At 39.1% G+C, this 27324-nt stretch overlaps 1 protein-coding gene across 4 annotated transcripts in view; it reads left to right on the top strand.

Annotated features, from left to right (window-relative positions):
* The window catches only part of lingo2 (leucine rich repeat and Ig domain containing 2), a 218189-nt gene extending 193047 nt beyond the window's left edge, over positions 1-25142 (top strand). For 3 of the 4 annotated variants that reach the window (XM_027279439.1, XM_027279435.1, XM_027279433.1), the window contains exon 5: positions 21582-25142. In XM_027279439.1, the coding sequence (XP_027135240.1) occupies positions 21594-23435 (1842 nt within the window). In that variant the 5' untranslated portion in view covers positions 21582-21593 and the 3' untranslated portion in view covers positions 23436-25142. Of the gene's footprint in view, positions 1-7016; positions 7061-21581 lie in introns of those variants that run through there. The other variant, XM_027279441.1, reaches the window with a different exon arrangement.
* Positions 25143-27324: the final 2182 nt, after the last annotated feature.

Raw genomic sequence — 27324 nt, 5'->3', positions numbered from 1 at the left:
TCAAATAGTTAGAGATTGTGTGTGCCCTCATTTCTGACTCTTACACAGATGGAAGTAAATCCATGTCATCCCACAATGTCAGTGTCTGTCAGTGCTGCCAAACTTTACAGAAACATCATGATGCCAGATGCCCTTTGTGGGAAATCAGAACAGCTTGCGTATTCCTGCGTTGTCCTACTAAGCTGCATCCATCTTACAATAGAACTTTTTGTGTGCACTACCCAGCCCATTATCCTATTACTCATCTGCTCCACATGAGCTGATGAGCAATACGATGCTGCGGCGTGGTGGAACAGTACACTGAGTGCTTAATGCATCTTTTCTACGCAAGTACGCGATTATAATGCAAACGTGTGTCTTGTAACCTGCAACTCTTGTGTTACTATCGTGCGTCAGAATCACACCTATTACCGTCTCATCTCTTTTACGCACAGTGTGGCAAAGGGAAAAGGGAAATGACTCTCATCCTGAGATTTCAGATAGGAGCTGGATGCCTTTGGAAAACAAAGCAGGGCTCAGGAAGAGACAAAGACTCTTGCAGGGGCATCTTATGCGTGGTACTTCCGACAGAGCCGTACTTCAGGCTTAATCTTCCTCCTGCTAAAATGGTGTGGAAATCTGAGCCATTATTGTTTTCAGCAGCGCGGTGTATGTGTAATGAGCATACAATGCTACTCTGAGAGTTTTTTTTTTTTTTTTTTCAAAGTGCTGAGGCTTAAGGAAAAGAGGAGCGTGATTCATCGTGTTTGTAAGACGAGCCTTTATTAGGGGCAGAGTGAGAAAAAGGCCTTGGCTATAGCTCTTCCACCCCGAGGCTCTGTAATTGCTTTCAGCTGCACCTTGAGAATTTGATGAGTCAAGTCAAGACTTCTGTTTGAGTGACTGAGCAAAAAAAAAAAAAAAGGAGAGCTCTTACAGCGAAAGTGAATTATCACAGCATCACTGTGGAAACACAAAAGTGAAGGCCACGGGATGTGAGCAAACTTTAATGCATTAGACATCAGGACTCCTTAAATTAGTTCACATGCATAATTGCTTTCATATTGCTTTAATGAAAGAAAAAATAAAAAGCAGCCTGCCGTTAATTCATGGTGTTTCTAAAAGCGAGGCGTGCCCAACTCGCATTTACCATCAGCTGTGTTAACAGATCTTGCAAAGCATTATCTGGAGCCACAGCACGATTCCTCTGCTTTTTTTTTTTTTTTCCAGCTTAATCTTTTATTCATGTCACATGCAGCATAAATAAGGATCATCTTCACATCAGCGGTAACCTGATATCGTCACTGCTGATATGTGTTGTCTTAGAAAAGCTTAAGATTCAGTTTGAAAAGACTAACAAGGCACTGGAGTCATTTAAATACTCATTTACACTGTGCTTTGCACAACACAATTTGTTGACACTTTTTTTTTGCCTCCAGTGATGATGTCACATTTTTTCATTTGCACATGAACACAGTATTCCTAAGATGCGTGTTAATGCATCCATTTAAAGGCAGTTGTTGTGGAAATAAAACAAGCTCTGCTGTAGCAGGCCCAATGTCCACCTCTCTCACTGGCGTACAACAACGGGAGACGCTGCCTAACATTTCTTTGTACTTCTGACGAACCATTACCATAACTCGAACAAGGCCCTGCACATAATGTAGCACATCAAAGCAAGTTACCCTCATCACCCAACAGTAAAATCCCTTTATGTTTCCCCTTTGTTATATCTACAGATGGTTATCTTCACGCACACCTCTGACTACTATGATCACACGAGCTCCATGACTGTGCCTTGTTGTGCTGTTTTGACTCTCTACTCTTTAATTACAGCTAATTTCCATAATGCCCCCTCTCCCTTTCTCCTCCCCCCGTGGACTCCAAACCCTTCTAAAAGGGGCACTGTATATTCTTCCAACTAGGAACTGCCACCTTGTAAAAATAGGCTTTTGTATGAGAAGACACAGGCAGCTTTTCTCTCTTATTAAAGCAGACTGAGTGTATCTGCCGAAAGAAGATAGGTTTGAAGTGTCTTCACAAGACCCTTTGGATATCCTGGATCTTTTAATAGGTCCCATGGGCTTTGTCATACATGATATATCAAATTGTCACAAAGAAAAAAAGATGGAAAGTGGCCAAGACAAAATCTACACATCATCTTTATATTGCCGGGAAAGAAAGTTGTCCAAGCTGTCCTGAAGTGAAAGATAAAACTTCCTTCCCATTGTTTGACCCGTCAGATCTCATTGTATTTGCTGTTCTTTTATGAAAGACTTTGTTTTTCCAAATAAGGTGTCATAAATTCACAGTAACTCCTGTTTATCACAACTATATCCTGGAAAATGTACTATAAAGCACCTATGTTTTCTCGGCTGAGGTCAGTTATCTGTGTGCACATCAAATTTAGTATCAATGGAAGAGTTATGTTTTTTCAAAGATTATTTTTTGGCCTTTTCAAGCTTTTAGTTTGATAGAACAGCTGAAGAGTGACAAGAATGTGGGGAGAGAGAGACGGGGAATGACATGCTGGAAAGAGCCACAGGTCGGATTCGAACCCTGGGCACATGGGGCGGCTGCTTTACCGACTGAGCTAAACACCGCCCCCGACATGATGTTTTTCAAGCTTTCTGATAGATAGACACACGGTTGGTATGAATAAGGTCACAAAATGTCAGTGAATTTCCAGAGAGACAAAGTGTTTTTTTCTAAACCAAATCAAACGTGGCAGGTATACCACACAAATATAAACAATCATTTTCTGGACAGAAACAATCAATCTCACTTATTCGATTTAATAAGAACTGAGGATGTGTTTGTTCATCCTTTTTGGAGGGGTCCTGGCCATGTGTCGCACATGGACATCCAGTAATTAATTGTTGGAAGTCCTACCTATTCAGACCATCTGGACTATAATTAGGCCACAGTAGTGCCCTCTAGCCTAGAGTCATCATGTTTCCTTTTCCCCCTTCCAGATTGGATGCAATAACCTTTTCCTTTGAACTTTTCTACCATCATGACACAGCGTCCTTAGAAGCAACCCTAAGGGGTACCTTGGAACAAGTAGTGCATCGTAATGTTGTTTTTGGAAGAAGTCTTTGTGGCCACTCACAGTGAAACCTTAGTATATGGAGTTGGATCGGTAATGAAACCAAACAACATTCAAGACAAATTCTGCATTCCTAGAAGTGTATTATGTCGTTATGTTGCTTAAGTAAGGAGCACAGTCTGGAATTTACTCTACAAATGTCTCCAGCTCCTGATATGATGACTGAAAAAATCCTGTAACAGTTCATATTTTAAACCATTACCAATTATATGTCAGCTGCAAATTGTGCACATTTTGGCAGTCCTGCTACTGAGCAATTTTCACAAAACTGCATGCCAATTATCTTTGAGAGTTATATAAAAGCTATATTAACATTTAAACATAACACACGTTAATGCTGCTCCCTGATAGCATTAGTGACCTAACTGCTGAATGTTCACTCACTTGCACTTTGTGACTGGAACTATATTACCTTTATATTTTCATCACTTTAGTGTTAGATAACATGTGACTGATAATAGATTTGTAAGTATTCCCTGCAATGTTTTGTAGCAGAGACACAGCAATTCAAAGAGAGAGACTACTTTTCCTCATCTCAGGAACATTTCCCCCTCAGCACTTGGCCCTTAAATTACAGAGCAAATTGATGGCGAATTTATCACTGTGACATATTCCAGAGCTGTTTGGAGGCTTGCTTGGATTTGTTCATATGTCAGTGACTGAAGTTGCTGGCAAGACAGACTTTAGAGTGTAAGAAATGACCACAGTATCTCTGGTATGAATCTGTCTGTGTGTCTCTGTTGCTTCAGAATCTGTTTGAATCTTTTAATGTTATGCAAATAAAAAGCTGCAAATAAATTGTGAGTGTGTGCATGGGAAACAGTGATATTGTCAGCAGACAGCAGCAGATGGACTGTGAGGTGTAGTAATGCCTGGCCAGACAGAGGCTTGAAGGTGCGGCAGCCTTTATAAAACAGCTGCCATGGCAGATAAGCTGAGAACTCGGAGTGCATGTCCTTCCTCAGCAACAGCTTACCATGAATACTGCATCCTCTAGTTTCTAATGTGTCTCAGTATTTCACATGGATATCTTCAGACATTCCTTGACCACAAACCTAAACATGAATATACATAACATGAATGGAAACTGGACAGCAGTTTGCAAACTAAAAGAGAGTCTGCAGTGCTGTGAGAGGAGCATAATAAGATTTTCGAAAGGCAGTCCATAGTGCAACTGATTAATCCGAAGATTAATTTAATCTGTTTTCATAATAAAGCATTATTAGCCGTTCCCTCCTCTAAGCATTACCTTTCAGCCCTCTTAAAAGATTATACACTTCCCAATCACTTACCTGGAAGCAGTCAAGAAAGTCATTAAGTTAAGTAGACACTGTCAGTGTTCAGGATGCTGAAACTGATGGGAGAATGGTGCATGGAGATGGTGCCATGAGAAACGACCATGTTAATGATTTCTTTGCAAAAGGGTCGGTAGAGTTTCATTTGGGGCTTATCTTCAGCAAACACAACCTTGATGAAACCCGCACTCAGTCCCCAGGTGGCAACAAACTTTTAATGTGAGAAAGGGGTTGTGCGAACTAAAAAAGAAAAAAAAGAAAATCCACCACAGAGCATCTACAGGGTTTGGCTCACCAAATCTGCTTCCTCAGCGCAATGGATCATATTCATCATCATCTTTACCCATCTGTTTTAAGAAGAATCTGGCTTATTTACTGTTTATTAAACATCAAATATTTTATGATTCAGTTTTTTTCCTACCAGCTGCTTGAATAGAAGAAATCTTGTTAAATGATGATTTTTCTTTTTAACAAATAGAGAAGCATGTTTTAATATAGTCTGTTTTACACACCAAACCAAACATAAAATATGAAGTTGTCTCACTGTTTTGTAGATTAGATTGTCATGTAAAAACAAACTGCCTCACAAATTATTGTCCCAAACATGCTCTGAAATCCTCTCTATTATCCTCAGACACGGTTGGACTGTGATCATAGTGTAGATACCTTATGACCCATTTTATTACATTTACATACAAACACAGTATATTATGTAACCTGAGTCACTGTGCAGTTGAAAGGCGAGATGAAATCAGAGTACCAGACATGTTATCAAGTCATGGAGGTGAAATAAAAAGTTCAGCACCCCAATAAAAATATACAATGCATTAAGCAAGCCTGGCTTTGGATTCACAGTAAAATAAAATAAAAAATAAAATCCCTTGACAGCTTTGATGATCAAGGTTCATCCGAAGGACGACTGCTTTATCCACAATGATTTGACTGGATGAAGCTGAAATGTGTTACATATTACCTCTCTGATGTGTAGAAAAACTCAATTACCATTAGATCCTTTTGACTGGTTCTGAACCTGACCGATCCCTTTCGCTGCGTCAAGTAATTAATCATTGTAAATAATGAATGAATAAGTAATGAACTTCCTGCTTAGTACCTTGTGTTCAATTTGCAAACGCATATACCGTCCTTGCTACAGTGTAATGGCTACAAAATTTTGGTAAACTCACGCTGCAGTTTGAGCAATTTTAGATTGATGGTTGTTTTATAAAATGGCAAAGCAGCAATTTGTGCTTCCTTGCAATTTCGACATAGTTTAATGTAGTTTAATGTATGTTTTTTTTAAACCCCCAGCTGCATGTTACTCTGTATAGTAATGCTTTTGGTCTTACTATCAACATTTTCCAGTAAAGACTACCATTAGACATAAACAATGCACTGAAGTATTAGTATGTGGACCCCGGAGGTGTTTCCATGATGTCCACCTCACTCACAGATGCAACCTAGTGGTCATTTGTGCACACAACATTTCCAGGGCATCCAGGGTGAATTAAAATGCAAATGAACTTCAATGTCCCACTGGTGGTTCAGCAGTAATGATACTGAGCAGTTATGACTGATATTCAACAACTGCGTGTGGGTGGGTTAGGGTGATTTGATCTAATCTGCGTATTATGCGGTAGAAGTACACATCAAGCTTTGCAGTGACTGTAGCTACCACAGTGGCTTGGTAAACCTACTGTTAAAATATTAGCTTCCCACGCCATCCCCGTTCCTAGTGCTTAAACCAATCACCCAGGGCTATTGTTAGCTAAACTGCTGCTGTGTACTGAGCTACAGTCCCTGGATGGATCCAAATGCTTCCTCACTGCAAAGCAAGCAACTTCAAGGAAGACAGGGAGCGTAGTGAAGTGAAGAAAAGGAGGATGGGAGAGAAAGTGGAGGCCATTTTGGACGGTTTATTTGATATACTATATACATAATCGCTAAAGTGATACTCGCTGTAACATTAAATGTGACTTTTCAAGCTGTAAAGACACTTTGAGTTAAGAAATGAGACCATTCACATATTTGTTTTGTCGCACAGTGCTATGGTCATCTAAAAGAGCACCAGCACATGTTTACTCCCACTAGAATTGTAACATATTATGATAATCACACCTCAATACAATCAGTTTGTTTTTATGGCTAACTTGCAGTTATTGCACAATAACACAGAACATCCACAGACTGCGTGTTTTATTTCAGAAACATTACTGAAAATCCAGTCATTTATTCATGTTGCTATGATCAGGGGCGCAGATAGTGGGTGTGTCAGGTGTGTCATGACACCCCCACTTTTGAATGACCGTAGATCCGTCCCACCCACTTTTATGTAGCTTAACGTTTTGTTTTTTTTGTTGTTGTTTTTTTTAAACTTTGTCTTCTTCAAATCTTCTGATTCAAGCATCACGAGGAAACCAAAATATGAATTAACATAATATTTGGTTTACTGAGGTGTGTGCTGATGTGCATGCGTTGTGTGTAACAACGCGTACGCATCAAGCAAGTGACTCGTTTGGACTGTGCAGCAAAGAGTGTGGAGTCGTCGTCGACTTTGGTTGCCACGGTTACCAACTGATCACTTGGACAGCTAGCTGCACGTTCAGCACGGCATGGCATGATGAGAAGGACAACAAAAAAGCAAAAGACTATTGCGTCATTTTTTCAAAAAGTCACTTCTGTAAGTAAATTGTACTTTTTAAATATATACTTCATCACACCACATTGCATTTCTGAGAGTCTCGAAGCAATGTCCTCTCGTGAAAGTAAAATCGTACGAGGCAAGAGACAAACTTTCGCCTTCTGTCTCCGCGTAGCCTGTAGCCTACATGTAAATACCTCGTTGGACATTAATAACGTAATGCCGTTTTAATGTTAATCTGACTTTCCTCGCCACGCACGAGCATAGGCAGGGCCGGTCCTAGCTATGGGCAATGTGGGCGGCCGCCCAGGGCGCATTCTCCGTGGGGGGCGCACGAACGCCCGAACGCGCGGGCGCCCCGGGAGCGGGGTGTTGACAAGGCAGAGGGGGGCGTCGGACAGACCGACGGGGGCGCACGCATCCAGGGGCGCACGGCGCATCCAGGGGCGCACGGGCGGCCGTTAGGGCGCACGAGAAAATGTTCTCCTCGGGGGGGGGGGGGGGGGGGGGGGGGGGGCATTGGGGGCAGCTTCGTCCCCCCCAGTTTCTCAAACCTATCTGCGCGCCTGGCTATGATCACAGAAAACACTCTGTGAGATCCTGGAGGGAGTGTAGTTCTGTGATTCGTACTGAGGGTGTTCCCCTGCTCCATTCACCCAACACCCAAGGGAGTCAACGGAGCAGGAAATGTGTTTCAGTTTACCATAACGATGACAGCCACCTGAGGAAGGCCATTTGTATGAAACCTGAGCTTAGATACTTTGAAACAAAAGTAATTTATTTTATTTTATTTTTTTTACAGTATTGTACTTTTACAAACTTCTCCAATTTGAATATTTCCAAAGTTTCTCAAACTGTGTCTGGTAATCTTATTCCAGTGTTTGTACTGGAGGCCATCTGCAACGGAGAATGAAATTTAATTAAACTTGAGCATGCTTATTTTGATTAAATTCTTGCTACATTGTTTTGTACTGTTTTCACAAGTCAACATTGTTTAAGTGGCAACATTACCTGAACACCCACAGGCAATGCAAACACAACCCTGCCTTCTCCTGAATGCAGCCTGTGGCTATTACCTTTGACAAGCAGCTCTGACAGATCAGTATTCAAATTCAAAAATCCATTTCATATTTCGTCGCTCTGTTTTCATTCCACTCCCACCACGTGCCCGTCCCCCACCCTGTTCCAAATGAGAGGTGTGTGAAAGATATATGGAGACCACCAAAGCGTCCTCATGAATTATTCAAAGTGTATGTTGTGAAGCTATCATAGTAGAGTAATTAATCTTACAACTATATATAGATGAAGGATATGTTTAGTTGCTCAGTGTCTTCAGGGCAATACATGAAACTTACATCGGTGCTGGGAAAAAAATAAATCGTGTCACTCATTACTGCACTGTAGAGAATTCCAATGACTTAACATGTGACATACATACGGCAAAATCTATGTCACTTCTTACATACCGGCTTGTTGGAGTCACATTTACATGTGGATGAAGAGGAAAGCTGTTTGTTTTGTGGTTAAAATAAACTCAATTTAGTTCCACGTAAAGACGCACAGCATATTCTGTTCCAAAACCAACTTCACATTTAGCTGTAGTAGTTCAGAAGAAAATCAAATACTGACCTGGTGTGTAATGTGTGGGCCTGAGGTGACATCTCCAGTTGTCTTGTTTGTCTGATGAGCCATACACAAGCCAAATATATTAAACTTACAATAAGATAACATTGAGAAAAACAACAAATCATCCTACAGCTGAAAACAGAGGATTTGCTTATAAAATGACTTCAATCGTTGATCATTGATTAGAAAAAATAGTTATTGTGACTGATAATGGATTTTTGTGTGGCTGATTGCTAAAATTACATGTTTATTGGCTAAATCTTTGTGTTTTTATTATTATTACTCCCTTATATATAATGATTTTGACCAAAATATGTACTAAGCAGGGCAATTATAATTGGAAAGATATATTTGACCATGCCCTCTGTTGGATAAACTATATAATAGTGATATCAAATCAACGGTCAGGGTTTAGTCACGTGACAGTGGACTAGTCAAAACATGTGGTAGCAAACAAAGAATAAGGACATACAGATCAATGGGAAACCCTTCAAGGTTAATCATTGGAATGTATCTCAAAGTGATGTAGAGAAGTGTTGGCCTTCTAAAGGAATGGAAATGGAAAAGTAGCATAATGGAACTGTATAATCACTATACTTAGTTGCTTTGGATAAAAGCATCTGCTAAATGCAATGTAATGTAATGTAATGTAATACTTGCTCTGAATTACTTTGTCATTTTGAACTTACCTACATATATTACACACATGCACAGCACACGTTGTCATTATTTCTGATGAATATAATGATATGATGACAAACAATTTCAGTAAACATGGTACGAGCTTTAGGAAACCTATCCCACAGTGTTTGAAGTGAACATGATCAGCATGAAGCTCCATAAATGCAATATTGACTGAGACATTCCAGACAAGAATCAGCAGGACAGTCATTTTGGACATTATCTTTTGCCACCTGCTGTATCTTTTATTTTTTTTGTTGCTGTTGTTCTACAGCAACCAATCCACATGACCTAATCAATACCCAATAAGGCTTTGTGATCCTTGTATGGACTATAATCCCATGGGACCAACCATATTTGGTGGCTGATAAGGGCGAGCCATAAACACAGTCAAGTCACTCAAACGCCTGCTTTGATCTATCTGCCGACACGTCATTAACCCTTTGTAAACCCTCTCTCTTCAGCTATAACTGCAGTTAGATTAGCCCAGCTGTGTGAATTCCCTTGGGTCATGATCACGCTGTGAGTTCTTTATGTATCCGTTTTCACTTGAATCAGCACCGATGTTAAATTTACATTTTGCCATTGTAAAACCGTTGCTGCAGTAGCGCACGCAGCAAAAACAGTAGCATCAACATTGTGATACCTCCTCCTACACCTATTATAACATATTTTCAATTGCTTCGTCACTTTGAGTTATGCACTGAACTGGAAACATTATATTAGAGCAGGGAAGTCGAGTGGAATCAACTCTGTGACCATTAGTTTATTGCCCCCGGCTAGCCGAGCTTTCTATCTGCAAATAAAAACACCTGAATGTATGCTTTCTACTATCTACTGCTTTTCTGTAAAGTCCTGTAAAATGTATATCGAATGGTAGCAGATGACCCTGACAGACTGGATAGCGAGATGGAAAATTCACAAAAGGCTAATATGTAAATATAATTAGTATACAGTAAATACTTTTTTTTATAGGACAAACGTCTCAGAAATCTCAGAAGAGCAACAGAGAAGGGATCCCTCTTCCAACACAACACAACATTCAAATTTATGTTGCATACACACAACAGACAGAAATTGTATTCATAGTATAATAATTAAGTTACCTTTATCATATATATTTAATGTGGTGATAAAGCCTTACATAATGTAAACACAAATATGAAGACACGGTACTAAGATTCATTTTATGATTAAAAATTGACACATGTGGATTGTCAATATTAAAATACATAATCCCTTAAACCTTTGCTGTTTGTTGAAGGATTGGGAAGTAGAGTGTGGAATACCATAGATCCATCATAGTCGATCAATACATCATTACCTTTCCTGACCGTGTTTGAAATACAAGCAAAAAAATAATCATACATGTATCTTCAAAGCTTTTCTCGCCAAACACTTCATATCAGAAGGTGAGACTGTACGAGAGAGAGAAAATATACAAGCAGACATCAAGGGCTGATATTAAGTACTGCATGATGCTACATTGTCTTTTCCGAGGCGCTACAAGCCACAGAATTGAAAGGACTTTAATGGCATTGAGCTGCAAGGTCATAGGCCAGATCTCTTGATTGGGTGAAGAGAGAAAACTAAAGAGAGAGACAGAGAGAGAAGGAGAGAGAGAGGGGGGAAGACAAAGAGGGAGACACACAGAAGAACAAGCATCACACGGGGAATAAAATAACAGCACAACAGAATGATATTCAAAACAAGGAGCGGTGAATATATTCTGATTTAAAGGAAGAGATGGAGATATGTCTCGCGGATATTTGTACAAGATTTCCCGTAAAGTATACTGAGAGGCTGCTGGAACAAAACGAAGATGCATGGGTATGTCAGAGCTTTTAACTAACATCATGAACACTTTCTGTGACTTTAATTTAAAATTGTATCTCTTCATTTGTTTGTGTTTGAGGTGGTGGGGATAAACTACTTCTTTGTGGTCTCTCATGGGTGTGCAGCATGATGTTAAACGGCACCGGTTGCTTTGAAACATTTGTTAACGAGCTTGTGCAAAATGTGACAATATGATAATCTAGAGTAATGTGAATGAATTTCTTATCACTGTGAGTTGCTCGCAGTGTCTCATTCATACACCGGAAAGCATCCCCTCAGCACAGTACTTGTTCTGAGCTGATGCACTAATAGGAAGCATGATGCTTTCATTATGCTGCAGTAACGCTGTTTGTTTTCAGAATTCTTGCTACAGGCATTTAAAAAGTATTTTTTATTAAGGCTGATTGTTGTTGTGTTTGCTTTATTTTATTTTTTTATTTATTTTTTATTTTTTTGTCAACCATGCAGCATTCAGACTCTTTTGTCTCATGCTGTGTATCCTGTATGTTATACTTTGATTTTTTCTGATACCGTTTAGATGTAAATATAGGGCTGAATGGTGTGTGTGTGTGTGTGTGTGTGTGTGTGTATGTGTGTGGGTGGGTGGAGGGGTAAAAATGGGGTTTGTCAACCACCTTTACCTGTCCCTGTGTTTGAGTCATAGCACTGATGAAACAGCCCCTGACTCAGACCCGATGTAGGCTGTCCAGACATGGAGGGGTGGGTGGTTGGTTGAGAGAAGGTGCAAGAAGCGAATCCACAAGGGCTCTCAGGAGCCCACACAATGTGTTGATGGCTGCTGCGGATGCATTTTAATCAGTTTGCATGGTTTATCTCATGAGGCTTTTTAGTTCAAAGCCAGAGGAGGAAGAAATTCACCCGAGGTTCTGCTTACCGTTTCAAAAAACAGTTGGATAAAAAATACTAGTGTGGGTCAGTGAAACTATAAGAGGTCAGTGTGAGAATTTTGAGGTTACTGGTTACCCAAATTTGTGATGAAGCCATTAAAGGAAAGAGAAGATTAAGAGCTTTTCTCTTTGTTTTCTTTTTCATTGGCAGCAGTCTGCCATGATTTAGAGAGCAGTTCATTGACACCTGCAGCACCCAGGTTCAAGTTTTTTTTTTTTTTTGGCATGCAGGTACATACAGTCCTAGATGTTCGCATGAGCAAGACACAGCTTCTCTCTGGCGCTTCAGGGCTGCTGTTGTTGTGTAATCTCTTTGTGCGGGCAGCAGGTGGGGAAAAAAGAAAATCCCTGCAGGCATCACACTGACTTATCACTGTAGCCTTTCCTAAAATGTGAAATGAAAAATGTCAAACCTGAGCCACGCTCTGTGTTAGTCACACACAGTAACGTCATATGTCTTATCGTAGTTAAGTACCAATCATCAGTGGTTTGTTAATATAATCCATCAATAATATACCTGCACTAATCCATATAAATGCTTGCATAACTCTCGTGTGACAGGGATTGTGATCTCTGATGCAGTTATTGATTTTTCACTCAATACAGACAGAGTAGGCTAGTGAGCCACATGTTATATTTAGTGTTTGTGTAATGAATATATGTAACTTAGCACCTGGTGGTGTATGTTATCAATCTAAATGATGGTCCGGGTGGTAAAAGATCTGTTTTCATTATCTAAAAATACTCTTAGTTATTATGATTCATGATTGTGGTTTTGCTCTCCTTAATATTTGTGTAATGTTCTGCGTGTTTAAGACAACACAGACGTTTATCAGCCGCATGTCACATTAGATAAGAGATTTAACAGGTGAAGGTGTATGATTTATATCTGTTATTGTAAAATAAAATAGATTTTTGCATAATCTACATATTAATGTTTTTTAGAGGCTGACAAAGCTGGAGTTTTGAGGTTCATACTGATAAAAAAGTTCAAATGCCTGATAATGATCTATCATTCGGTATTCACTCTCTAAAATCATACCATGAGGACTCCAGTGTGAGCATCTACGTGCTTTAATATGATGGACAGGTTACATTTATGCAAATGTATGAGTTAAAGATGATTCATCACAAACATTCAATGTTTTTATTTTTTTACCTTGTATTAGGCATATACCAAGAGATAACAATCATGAGGAAACAGGGTTTGAAAAATGTATAATATAATGTATTTTTATTCTATTTTATTCTATTGATTGTGCCTCCAAAGGTTTGTCCTTGCTCTCTAATAGACAAACAATATACCGTTCATTCCACAGTCCATAATATGGTACGTCTGTACTGCTTATTAGCTGAGATATAACATAAATAACATATCTGCAGCCACAGTCAAATCAAACACTGAATGATTTCCAAATGTCAAACATGCGATCATGCAGTTAAAGTCAGCACAGAAGAGTTGCTGGCAGTCTCACCATATCTGCCGCCAGAGAAGCAAGAAGTGCTCTTTAGGAAACACATTTGATGTATATGCTTTAGGCCACTCACACCTATTTAGACTATTTGCCCTTGTTAATGTGAGATTTAGTGTCTGTCCTGAATGTTCTAATCATAGTGAAGGAACACAAACTTCTCTCTGGAGAGCATTCTGACCTGCTTAAGTGGTGCTAAAAAGCACAATAACATCACCTCAATAGCAATGAAAAGCTGCATTAATGTTTATATTGTATGAATCTAATGGGAGTGGAGACAGGGTGCCATTTTAATTTAGAAAAATACACCTGCTATAAAAGTCTTAACACATAGCTCCCTAATGAACTGACAAATTGGTAGATTTTTCTTTTTCACGTGTCACTTTGTAAATGTAATAAAATGACAATGCTCTGTTCCCCAGGCCTTATTAAGTCCTTTCATATTCTCACTGTTGTACTTTTATCCCCTGCACATTTAATTACCAAGTTTTGTTGCCTTCTTTTACAAGCTCCGTCTTGTCTCCAAAGTTCAGAATTTTTTAATAGCTATTAAACATCGGATTAACTCTCCACTCTGAGGGGCTTTTCTAGTGGGATAAATCCAGATCTGACTGGTTGATGCCTTTTTCGACTCTTTCCAAAAATCAAGGGTTATCAGACACAGACACGAGCAACTGACTCAATCTACCAAATTTATCTCTAATTAACACGGATTAATTGAGCTTTGACTTCGCTCTGCAACCCAAGCAGAAGGGCAATTTGTGCATGGAAGCCTATTATTGCCCCGAGGCTGTTGATCCTCACTGTTAAGGGCTCTAGGTCCCAAAACCCTCGATCATGTGACTGCGATGGTGTTGCTTTTTGCACCGTGTGTGTTAATGAATTCTACAGTGTGCCACGTTGAATCCTGTTTATGAAAAAAGACAAAAAAAAAACAAACAAAACAGAACTGTCAATAAGGGTTTTCAGATCTTTTGCTGCCATTTGTGGGCATGAAATATAATCAAGGTTGCTGTCGCTGCTGCTTTGTGTTTCTCATGCTTAGCTGTCTCTTCCTGTTGATCATTTGTGTTTGGAAAAAAAACGATGGAGGCTGAGTTGTTTCATCACATCCAGGTCGCATCGTGAGGAGCCATCATGTTGCCTGAGAGGTCAGATTGACAGCGCTTTATCAAGGAGTACAGTGTCATTCTGCATGTTGGCAGGCTCACCTTAAAGCCTCGCTGCCCTTTACAAAGATCCATTCAATAATGGATAAGGCAAAGAGCATCGCGGTCTCTTCCCTCTCATTATGATCTCACTTGATTACTCGCCGATGCTCTTTGGAAACGGTGGGTTAATTGCACACTCCGACTAACCTGCAAGTTAATAACATCTTTCCTTCAGGGTAGCATCATTATAAGATATAAGCCTCATTAAAATAAAATGATGATTTAATAACTTTCTCTTACAATGACCCTTATGAGGATGTACGGTTATTTTGCAGTTTTCCAGGAAATTAAGACATCAACCACAGTATCCGAGGTGCTTTTACTTGCCATGCTGTGCGTATGTCACAGTTATTTCTGACTCAAGTGGACTTATGTTTTCTTTTTAGCCTTCCTTTTTGGCACTTTATGTAAGACTCTTATTTGTTCCTCATTACAACCAATTACACTGCGATGAGTTGGACCCAGTGACGCGAGGGCAGCCATGTCAGATGCTAATGTACAAGAGAGCTTGCTGTATCACTACTGCACCCAGTATGTAGCACATTCGCTCCCTGTATGATTACACATAATGTTGCTTTCATTATTGCTTTATTCCTCACACAGCCCAGTTCCTGTGCGGCTTTCACTTGAGCCCTGAGAGTTAATTTTCCTCCTCTTCCTTTGCCTTTCCAAAGTGGCTCTTCCTCCACAGCAGTCTTCTTAGTCAAAATATCAAAATTTGAAGCTTTGATTATGCCTTTTAAGGGGTGTTGATAATTGCCGGGTAAAGAAAGCAACTGTCTACTACCATCCACCATAAACGCAAGGAGGCTCTTCTGTGTGAAGAGGATTCACATTATGTGCAATGATCAGTGCCTGGGGGCCACATCAAACACAGTCTGAAAACCTTTCTAGAGTAGATAGAGGCAGGCCAATTTCACAAGTAGCTTTTTATTGGTTGATTGCGCAGAGGCCAAGTTGTTATCTAAATCCTCAAAATAAGAAGTGCCCTGTGAGTGTTCAGGGTGTGCAAACTTAGCCCTCAGGAGAAAAGCCAAAGAAAAATGTTTACAACCAATAGTGTGCCAGGATTATGGCTTAAGAGACACACTGTAAACAGTATGGTTACAAAGTCAAACAGTGACAAACAGCACCATTGCCAGTGCGGAAAATACATAAAGTCATAGTTTGTATAATCTTTTGACGGACGGACAGGTTTCGTCCCCGCACAGCTGGCATTCAGATCAATTTAAAATCAGATTAAATGAATATTTTTAAATTCAACAGAGGGTTTAACAAGCCCCCTGTACTGTGAAGTTTACTATTGAGGGATTTAATTCTTCATTTTGCATAATCACATTCACTCCATATTGGAGCTGTTGGGCTAATTAGTTGGTAAATAATTTGAAATCAAACATGGATAGTGGGTGTCCACTGCTCTGCCCATGAGGGGGAGAAACACTGATGTGCAAACTGACCCGTGATTGCTTGATTCAATTTACTCCAATTAGAACAAAATCAACAGCCGTGCTTCTGTGGAGATTTTGGCTACTGAAACTCAGCGGAGGAAAGAGTAGTTTAGGATCACGGCTGTGTTCTGTATCTAAAATGATCAGATTCATTCGTAACGCTGTTATTCAGTGCGCATGGATGCTGTTTGAATGTAGCCGAGCAAAAGAATGCCGCAGGACGTGAACTCAAACTTGAGATCTTCGTTATTGATGTTTCCCATAAAAGAGAATCGATGAATAAATAAATGTCAGTCATTCCTTTGGATATTACTGCATACTGTATATTAAATAAGCTTCATTAAATAAGCTTTTAGCACAAGGTAATTATTTGTGGTCTACATCATCACAACAAGATACCTTAATAACCAATATAATTATTACAGTAAATATGAATCTTTTTGTCTGGTTTATTATTTATTTTAGTGTGTTTAAATATCAAATGCTCTTCTACACTTATTATGTTTGTTTTTGTCATTAAAATACAAGTACAATACAAGTAAACAAATCATTACTTTTAAACTGCAGTATGATTTCTTAGCTATGCTTCTTGCGCGTCCCTATTTTTAGTGAAGAATAAGCCATAATCATGGTAATTGACCACCTTTTTTTAAATGAAAATTGCTGACTTATCTTTTAAATTGTGCATTCACTTGTTTGTCACATCCTGTTATTACCACCCTTGCACACTGTAGATCCTACTCTCTGTTCTAAATTCTCATCTTACACATTAGTTTGTAATGGGAATAGAAAACTGTACTCATATTAGAAATGAGCATGGTTGGCAGCCAGTTCCAGTAGCTCTGAACGCTTGTGTGTTTTTAGTATTTTTCGTATTAGTATTATTTATTTAGTATTTTTCATGTTTTTGACACCAACATCCAACTGCTTTGTGTGTAAACTTGGACTTGGAACAATAGAAATCAGTGATTTTTTTTTCTTCTGTCATATGGACTATTTCATGATAAATCGGATGACCCATTCAAAAAAAGCCACAGCTCTGTTGTTTAGACTTGAGAACACCTGTTGGGCTAGGCAGCATTAGCACATGTTAGGCCGGAGATGCCTGCTGAAGTGAGGAGAAGGAGATTTGTACTGTCTGTTGTCATGGGGAATGTCAGATCTCCCCCCAATGAGATGTAGGAGCTCACAGCGCTAACCAGGCAACACAGGGAGTATGGAGAGTGTAGCATCACAGAGACGTAGCTGAATGAACTCACTTCAGACTCGCTGGAACCTCTGGACGACTTTCAACTTGTGAGAGTGGACAGGAGAGCAAAGACCAATTTATTGTGCATCTTATACAAGCTGCTGTATCAAGTGAATTGACCTGGTGTGGGATCAATAAAGTCTGTCTTGCCTTTTGTTCTAATATATTTGTCATAGTGGAAGAGTAAATCATCATTTAACAGCCCTGAGTGTTGCATAAGTTTGAGATTCACATTGGGCCATTTGTATACATACACTCGGGATGATGGCACCGCGGAGGCAACCTCAGCAACCCGACGAAATGTCTGTTCACTGATTTATGCTGAGTCAGACACCATTAGCTGTTATCCTGGCCCTCTCAGGATTCAACCCTGCGCTAATGTGGGTCAGGGGCCACATTATAGAAACACCTTCACCGTGCAGTCTTATCTCATAGTGCACGGCAGGATTTCAGTCACAGGACTGTTACTGAATGTCACCAGAATTTTCTAGAATGTGGTGATAAATGGAAATGTTGGAGAACATGGTAAAAACCTGAAGTCAATTTATTTATTTATTTTTTGGTATTCGTTGTATTCTGGGAGCTATTTTTGACAAAGAAATCTTTCCAAGATTTATTTTGCAGCTGTATGGTCTACTGATGTCTTTTTGTAGAGATGCTGGCTCTTTTTCCTTCATCTCTCTGATTGGTGAACATCAGTATAAAATGGTGGATCTTGGTGGCATAATATATTCTTCTGGCCTCTCTAGTCTTACCTTAAAAGTGTACATTGTACCACTTATTCATATTAATCAGAAATGTTACACAGCTAATAGGATTTTTCATTCAGGGCCAAAAAAAACAAGGCAAAATCACACTGATTCTTTTTTATTATTATTATATTAAAAATGTATGATCCTTTTGAAGGGCACAAGTAGCAATCAGTCAGTGTGAGGATGTTGCCCTGGAGGTTCTGCCTAATTCGGTGCAGCATTTTCTCCTGCACAGGACACTCTTCAGCAGGTGCTACTGATGATGCACTTATATTATGCTTCTCTCATTGAGTAGCGCCCAGGTGAGAGGGTCACATCACAGGCTCACTCTTACTCTGATTACACACTGTTATAAAGACCTTCAATCATTATACTGATTAGACACCCTCTTTGTAAACCATCAAATCATATGGTGCTGCTATTCAGGTGGCCAGTGTGTGAGTGCATAAGAGCACCATTACGTGGGAATAATTTGCAGAAACACAAGGACTGGAGATAATCTCCAGATGCATGTGTGTGTGTGTGTGTGTGTGTGTGTGTGTGTGTGTGTGTGTGTGTGTGTGTGTGTGTGTGTGTGTGTCACAGTCAGGTTAGCAATGTGTATGTGGAAATGTTTGATTGAAGGTTGTGGTAAACAAAATCATAATGTTGCCAATACATCACAGGAAGCAATATTGTTTTTCATTATTGGATTAATTAAAATATGTTTCATTTTAGATCAACCCACATAAGTAGGAACTATAAATAAAATACAATCTACAAACAAAATTGATTGATTGAATTAAGATAGTCTTCTCAGACCATGAATCAGTGTAAAGATTTAGTACTTAACAGTTTTTAACTTGATATTAAAACCAGTTTCAGACTGTAATCCCACTGTGGTAAATATGGACACTAACGCTCCCTCTGTGCTCTAAGATCACAGTCTGGGCAGCATGGCTAACAAACTGAGCTGGCATTAACCAACAACAGATGTTTGCAGTAGTTTACTTCACTGTTGCAGCAGAGCAGCCGGTGGACATTAGATTGTAATAAAATATGATCCAGTTTCACCAAGATCAGTCAAATAGTTGATCATATGTGATGTACTTCTCGCGGGAGCTCGAAGGCGAAAGTTACAAAGTAGCATTGCAATGTATGTAGCATTAAAATTAATGTTATTATATCATAGGAAAGTTACATAATGTTTCTTTAAATGCAGAATGTCCTATTTTGGTTCACAAAATGGAAGATGGCAATAGCTGAAACAATAAGCCAGGTGAAGACAGACTCAGGCAATTAGCATGTCAGTATGGATAATTTGGAAAGGTGACACTTTTAATGCTGGGGCTAAAGATTTAGCTTTACACTTCAAATTATTAGAAAGCTGCTAAACACTTAAACAGGCGAATGCACATTTGGCAATGTTTTCCAAGTCAGCAGCAATGGAGAGCCAGACATATGGTGCCCACTAACTATAGCAACAAAGCTTTATAGCAAACTGGAGCAAAGGGAATGCAAGGACACAGAGAATGAAAAGTCTCTGAATATAAGTAACTAATAAATATTTATGAATTTAACTTTAAAAATCCCCCCAAAAACATGACCAATGGCTAATGATGTGCTACCATCTAGATGCTGTATAACACATAAAAACAAATCGAAATGGAAATTTTTGCTGCATTCATGTCTGCAATTTGTAAATAGAAAATAATGTTTGTTTGTTTTGTTTTGTTTTTTTGAAATTGTAAAGTGTGAAAACAGTTATATACTTCTGATGTTGTTGTTGTTGTTGTTGTTGTTGTGTATCGAGGTTTGTGTCATTCGAAGCTGACACACGGGTGCTTGGTCTTTTGCAGTTTAAGCTTCATATGTTCCATATTTTGGCTGTTTGAATTGATTTCTTAGGTTTACATAATGTTTCTCTTTAAACAGAAATGCCATCATATTATCTCTCTGCACTGTAATCTGTAAGCATATTAAGAGCCTGGGGAGAAATTCAGATTATTCCTCTTGTTAAAATCGTTTAAATTTAGCACAGACCATGACACACCAAATGAGGCAAGGATGGATTGCAATCTTTGCAACCTGTCACCCATTCTGTTTAGGGCAAGCAGTGCATTCAGGTCATATGCCTGCTTAGCCTGTGCTTATGTGATACATATGAGTAGGTGTTTATGTGATAAACATACAGAGACCTCATGACAGAGACCTCATGAAATCAGAAGTCAGATCAAATCAATCAAATGCGGTTTTTGACCACAATGGTACAGAGAGAAATTCCTCTTATTTATTTACTAACATGTGCCTAAACACTACAAATGGTTGATCAAGTTTATTAGGTGAGCAAAACATTGCAATGACAATAAAATAAAAGAATTGATTGTAAAAATAAAATTGTAAAATATATATTTTTTTCTGATTTCAAAATTAAACTTTAAACTTGAACAGAATATTATATATACTAAATGATATCATATGATATGATATATTTGTCAGACAGTCTCTATTTTGCCATTAGGGTTCAACTGAGATGGATTTCCAGAAGTGATTTAATACATCTGCCATTTATTTGCATACTGCTTGAATGCATTTCTAAAATGAATTCTGAAATTGGATTTAAAAATATTGAATCTGGGACCTCTGTTTATTGTCTTTGCGACCTTTTTGGTAATCCCAATCATATTTTCTTCCAACACTGAATGATGCCCTCGAACAATTTTTACTTGTTGATTGGATTTGGTCACACTTATCCATGAACTGCATAAAGTGTCAAGCATTGTTGTCATGACTGATGTCTTTCATTCTGCCACTTCACCACTTAAGAAATGATTCAGTGTGTTTTTTCTTTTTGTCTTTTTGCAAACACTATTAAAATTTGTAAAAGAAAAAAACAACATTTTTTTGTGAAATTGTTAAGGCTCAGAAAGTGAAGTGACACAATAAGCTACAAAAGCTCCACTTATTATTTATTAAAAAGTTAATCAGATTAAATACCATTGCTCACCAGGGAAGCATTTTAACCAGCACTTTTGTGTCTTGATCAGTATCCTGTGGATAAAAGGAAAACAAAGACAGCAAACAGATAAAAGTGATGGTTAAAAAATGGAAAGTGAAATTTATTTTTTATTTCAAAATATTTTGCAACCACCAATTCAACTTTTCTGTAGAAATTAAATGTGAAGAGGATGGCAAGAATGATTTTCAGATTTTGTATTGAAATCTGTTCAGTACAACACTACTAAAGATACCTAAAGCTATTTTCCATAAAAGCACACAGAGTCTTGCTATATTATTTGTAATATAAACAAATTCTACAGCCACACAGCTGTTACAAGATGCATCATGAGTGAATAACTGACATCTCTCTCATTGCTCTCTGTCTCTCTTTCTTACAGAACCGTGACAGAATGGTCGACTGTATGAGCAAAGTCATGCTGCACACGGTCGTCTCATGCTGGCAACCATTCCTGGGACTGGCCCTCGTGGCTGTCTTTGTGGGGTCTACCCTGGGATGTCCCTCACGCTGCGAGTGTTCAGCGCAGAGCAAGGCAGTTGTCTGTCACCGCAAGCGCATGCCCAGCATTCCGGACGGCGTCCCAACAGAGACCAGGATCCTGGACCTGAGTAAGAACAAGCTGACAATGATCAACCCTGATGACTTTATTGCCTTTCCTGGGCTTGAGGAACTTGACCTCAGTGGAAATATTATCAGTTATGTTGAGCCTGGAGCTTTCAATGCCCTGTTTAACATGCACTCGCTCAGTCTCAAGAGCAATCGTATCAAGCTCATACCTCTGGGCGTCTTTACAGGCTTAACAAATCTTACCCGACTGGATATAAGTGACAACAAGATCGTCATCCTCCTGGATTACATGTTCCAGGACCTACACAATCTAAAGTTTTTGGAAGTGGGTGACAATGATCTGGTTTACATTTCTCACCGTGCATTTAGTGGACTTATAAGCCTGGAGATACTAACCTTAGAAAGGTGCAACCTTACAGTTGTACCCACTGAGGCTCTTTCCCACCTGCACAACCTGGTCAGTCTCCATCTACGATACCTCAGCATCAGCACTTTACATCCTTACTCATTCAAAAAGTTATTCCGGCTGCGGCATTTAGAAATTGATAATTGGCTGTCACTAGACCATGTGCCAGCCAATACCCTGCATGGACTCAACCTGACCACTCTGTTCATCACCAACACCAACTTGTCCTCCTTCCCTTACCAAGCCCTGAAGCATCTGCCCTATCTAACACACCTTAACCTGTCCTACAACCGCATCAGGCACATTGAAGGAGGGATGTTGATGGAACTGGTTAGGCTTCAAGAGCTTCATTTGGCTGGAGCTCAGCTAACTACCATTGAACCGTTCGCCTTCCAGGGCCTGCGGGGACTCAAAGTCCTCAATGTCTCTCACAACCGACTGGATACACTGGAGAAGGGTATTTTTCAGTCTCCTGAGGCTCTGGAGGTTCTTCTGATTGACAACAACCCCCTGGTGTGCGACTGTCGTCTCATGTGGATCCTACAGAAAAGGCATTCCATACTCTTTGGAGATTCGCAGCCAGAGTGCAGCACACCTGAAGGTATTCGTGGCAGGCCTTTTAGAGAGTTTAAGGAGACTCTCCTGTCTTACTACGTGACATGTACCAAGCCAAAAATCCGTGAGAATAAAACTCAAACAATCACTGTGGATGAGGGCCAGCAGGCGATGTTGCGCTGCAGTGCTGATGGGACACCAAGGCCCACCGTGTCCTGGGTGTCCCCACGTCGACGTGTTTTGACAAGTAGGAGCCATGGAAGAGTAACCGTTCACAACAATGGTACACTGGAGATAAAGTCAGCAGAGGTACAAGACAGCGGAGTGTACCTTTGCCTTGCCTCCAACACTGCTGGGAATGACACCTTGATGACTTCATTGGCGGTGAAAAGTCTGGGGTCGCTGTATGCCAACAGGACCCAGTACTACACAGATCCCAGCAATGCCACTGCCAATGGGACAACCGGTGTGACCGTTGGTTTAGACCTAAAGACTATTTTAGTGTCAACAGCTATGGGTTGTTTCACATTCCTGGGAGTGGTCTTGTTTTGTTTCCTGCTCCTTTTTGTTTGGAGCAGAGGGAAAGGAAAACATAAAAACAACATAGATGTTGAATATGTGCCTCGGTCAAAGTCTAATGGCACTAATGTTGACTTGGCAGAGGGACAAGCTGGTCCTCGTCGTTTTAACATGAAAATGATGTAACTTCTTTCATAGATCCAAGATTCCAAAGTACATTGTATTTTTCTTTGGAAATCGGAATACTAAACCTCCCACTGCTGTAGGGAAAATGGTAGTGGAAACATTCGGGGCAGCATAACAACATGAGCAGTACCTTAAATCCCTGGACCTTCACATAATTCTTGGATACTCAAAAATCAAAAGGTAGTAGGACATCCTCTTAAGTAATTGCCAGTGGGCAACTTCAGCATGGATGAGGAGGGACAACTGTTGCCGCCATGGGGACCTGGATTGAATAGGTGTCATTTATCATCTTTTTGAAATTTATATGTCCAAAAAGAACACTACAGCTTTGGGTTGGATCTACAGACTGAGCTGAACCGTGTACAGTACAAATTTATATCTAAGCTATTAACCTACTTTGTTTTGTCTTGAGCCATGCTTATTCACTGAACAAATCAATGAAACAGACCATAATTTCCTATGTTCAATACTTTGCATATGTGTACCTAATGCTTCATTGTGTACATGTATGTACATATTCATTCAAAAGAACTATTCACAGCAATATTCATGGGATGCATTAGCCAAAATTAATATACCCCATATGTTCAGCAAAAACATTCTTCAGACTTTTGAAGTTTCCATGATTTCAGGAAGGGCTTCTATGGGTGGTTATACGTCCTTTCTCCCCAAATTGATTCATAGATATTAATGAATATATATTATTATTAATAATAATAAAAAATGAAGAAAAAAGATTTTATTTATGACAAATGTTGAGCCTTTTACAAAAAGCCAGTCCTCAAGTATTGTTCAGGATCTGGCATTACACTTTGATCATCATAAAGCTGACCCAGTATTGGTCAAAGTACCTACATGAACCACTTTTTGTCCTATTTTTGTCTCTTTTTATTACTTTAACTGTACCTTTGCTGGTTGGCAAAATACATGTGTCAATTTTACTACAGTGACATTTGCATAATTTTCCCCAGTAGGGAATTTGGACTTTGTTGTGGTAGTTCCTCATTTTGTTGTTGAATCATTTAGATTGTGAAGACTTCAAAGTAAAAGTCAAAAAAAAAAAATGTATGTGAAATAAATGAAGATGTATTTGTACCCATGAGTCTGACTAAATGGCTAACAACTTCTCTTCAGCCTCACTGACAGACATCACAATCTTCTGTAAACGACAGTATTCAGTTAACATTGCAACAAATAAATATAGAGTTTGCACTTAACTCATGAAACTTTAAGTCAAGTCTACAGAAACAGACACGCAAGTCACATATCTATTTGGTACGACAAGTTTAAAAAAAAAATACAGTATGTTATTACTTACTTACAAATGGCAATATATTAAAAGACACTAACATTGTACAGTGATGCACGGCTGTAATACTCCATTATAAAATTCAATGACTTGGCAGTACTGTGTTACTATTATTAATAAATGTTGTGAGTTTTTTAAAGAACAATTCAGTAACAGTAATAATGTACTTAGTCCATTTCCAGCCATTTACTGTATAAATGTATTCAAATCACAGCTGAATTACAAATATCTTTGCCAATACATTTTACTTCAGTTTCTACAAATGTACTGGCATAGTTGTAATGGGTAACGACCCCAGTAAAACTGAAAACTATTTTATGCGACAATCTCTCAAAGAACCATTAAATTGTTTTGATGTATGCTTTGGCAATTGAATCACTGATGACCTCTTACAAACTCACCCACCCGCAGCATATTTTCTGTACTTCAGTGTATGTTTACAGTTTTTTTCTAAAAAAAAAAAAAAACACTAAAATTAACTGTAATTAATTTAATCATACTAAAACTAGTTAAAGAAATTAGATGAACCTAATCAAACCAAATTTGTTGTGTTGTAATATTATAAAATTGTTTTTGAAGCTGAACTGAAACTGCTGACATGTGGTACAAAATCCCCCGGAGCTCACAGCCCAGGCAGCCCAGTAATAAACTGAGCTAACACTAGCTAACAGCAGCTACAGTTCACACCAGTCCACTTCACTGTACTGAGTTGAGTTGGAGCAACTGGAGGACATCAGAGGGAAAACCAGAAAACATTTTCCATTCCAATTCACCAAAATCAGTCAAATAGTTGGTGGTGTGTGACTTAGTGCTGTAAGGTGTTATGTACCTCTCTTGTGTCATTGTCCCCAAAGCACAAAGTTACACAGTGCACGAACAGACGTACAAACAGACTGAAAATGACACAGAGACCATTCACCTGATTTCAAGTCATTGTAGCATATTTTTTTTTATTTGATAGCGCAAAAGTTATAAAATGTTGCTTAAGTCCGTACATGGACTGTAAGAACTGGTTTCTTCTGACACAAACAACTTGATTCTACTTATATGAAACATCCGAAATGATTCCCTTCTCTTTCCATTTGTTTTCTTCTTTTCTTTTTTTTAAAGCATGCATTACTCATGCTGTCCCTCATTTGTGCAGTCTCATTAAGAGCCACGGACTGTCTTTGGTTTCTTAGCCTGCAGTCCCCTGGGCTGCTTCAGGAATCAGAGCACCGAATGCTACAGCTCCTCCAAGAAATAAGGTTAACTTTGTAGGTCAGCGGTGCCCACGTCCAGAGTGTTCATTTAGTCAAATTACAGGAAAAAATGTTTTCCTCGCTCAACCTGTGAGAACGACATTTCATTCCTGTGCAAATGAGGCCTCTAAAGTACAACCTCATTTCTCTCTGCTTGTATGCTCACATACAGAGGGTACATCATGTGTCCCAAATAATGCGAAAGAAATATGCTGTCCACTAAGATGGTGCTGTTTGTTATCTGAATTGCAGATCTCGTTGTTAAATGATGAGGAAACACTGGCATCCATCTCTATAGTAAAATATACGGATTACATATAGGTACTACACAAAGTAATGATTTCCAGTAGTGGCTGTACTGTTTTTATAGTATCTTACATATATTTGACAGCTGGAATGACTGACATTATTCTGGGTGAGCTACTGGATTTTTGAGTCTGTGTAAGCTGCATGGTGATATTCAGAACACTCATTTTGAGACATGCAGACCTCTTTATACTAAATGACTGCATTTTTGGACTGCATCTGAAAAGCTGTTAGCGCTGTGTGACTGTTTGTGCCCTGCTTATCAGTTATTGACTGATCTGACCACTCGTATTTTCAGACTAATTAGGGAGGATAATTTTTGCAAAACAGTTGGTAGGCGCTCAGCCTAAACTGACTAATGCAGTTTCTGTATAGAAAAAAAAGTGTACAAATATCAAATTCTAACATATGACCATTCTCAGTCAATGAAATAGATAATTTATAGGCTGTGGTGGTTTAAAGAAATATAAATAAACTAATATATTTTTCCTCTATACCAAAATGATAGGGGAATTCTCCAGAGCTGACACAACTAAAGTGAAGTGTGAAGGCGTATGTGTGGAGGTCAGGCTATGCATGATTAGTTGCACTCCTTATTTATAGCCAGTAGTGATCAACAACTGCTGAGCTAAAAACAAAGCTTACGTACTCTGCTGCAGGCCACATTTTAGCCTTTGTCATGCTTCAAAAATGAATCCAAAGAAGAGTTTGGCCCAATCTGGAACTGGTACATCTGCAGATTAATTTCATCATTAATAACCAATATGTTATGATCTACTAGAGTTAGAGACAAAACAACTACATAAAGAAAGAAAATATATGTATATCCACTATATGCTATGCAAACACAACTCTGCTGGTTGCATCTGACAGTTGTGTTGCCACTGCAGTAGGTGCTTGACTATTTGTTACCTGGTGGTGATGTGATCTAAAAATCAACCATGAAGAGACAGCACTGAGAGACGTGAGCAGCTCTGAGGCTGAACTGAATGTTAATGTCAGCATGCTAATATGCTCATGTCCTGCAAGTTTA

This window comes from Larimichthys crocea, chromosome I (genome assembly GCF_000972845.2).
Source record: "Larimichthys crocea isolate SSNF chromosome I, L_crocea_2.0, whole genome shotgun sequence".
In the NCBI taxonomy this organism is placed as follows: domain Eukaryota; kingdom Metazoa; phylum Chordata; class Actinopteri; family Sciaenidae; genus Larimichthys; species Larimichthys crocea.
The sequence above is the reverse complement of the archived record's forward strand: the minus strand, read 5'-3'. Positions and strand labels throughout refer to the sequence as shown.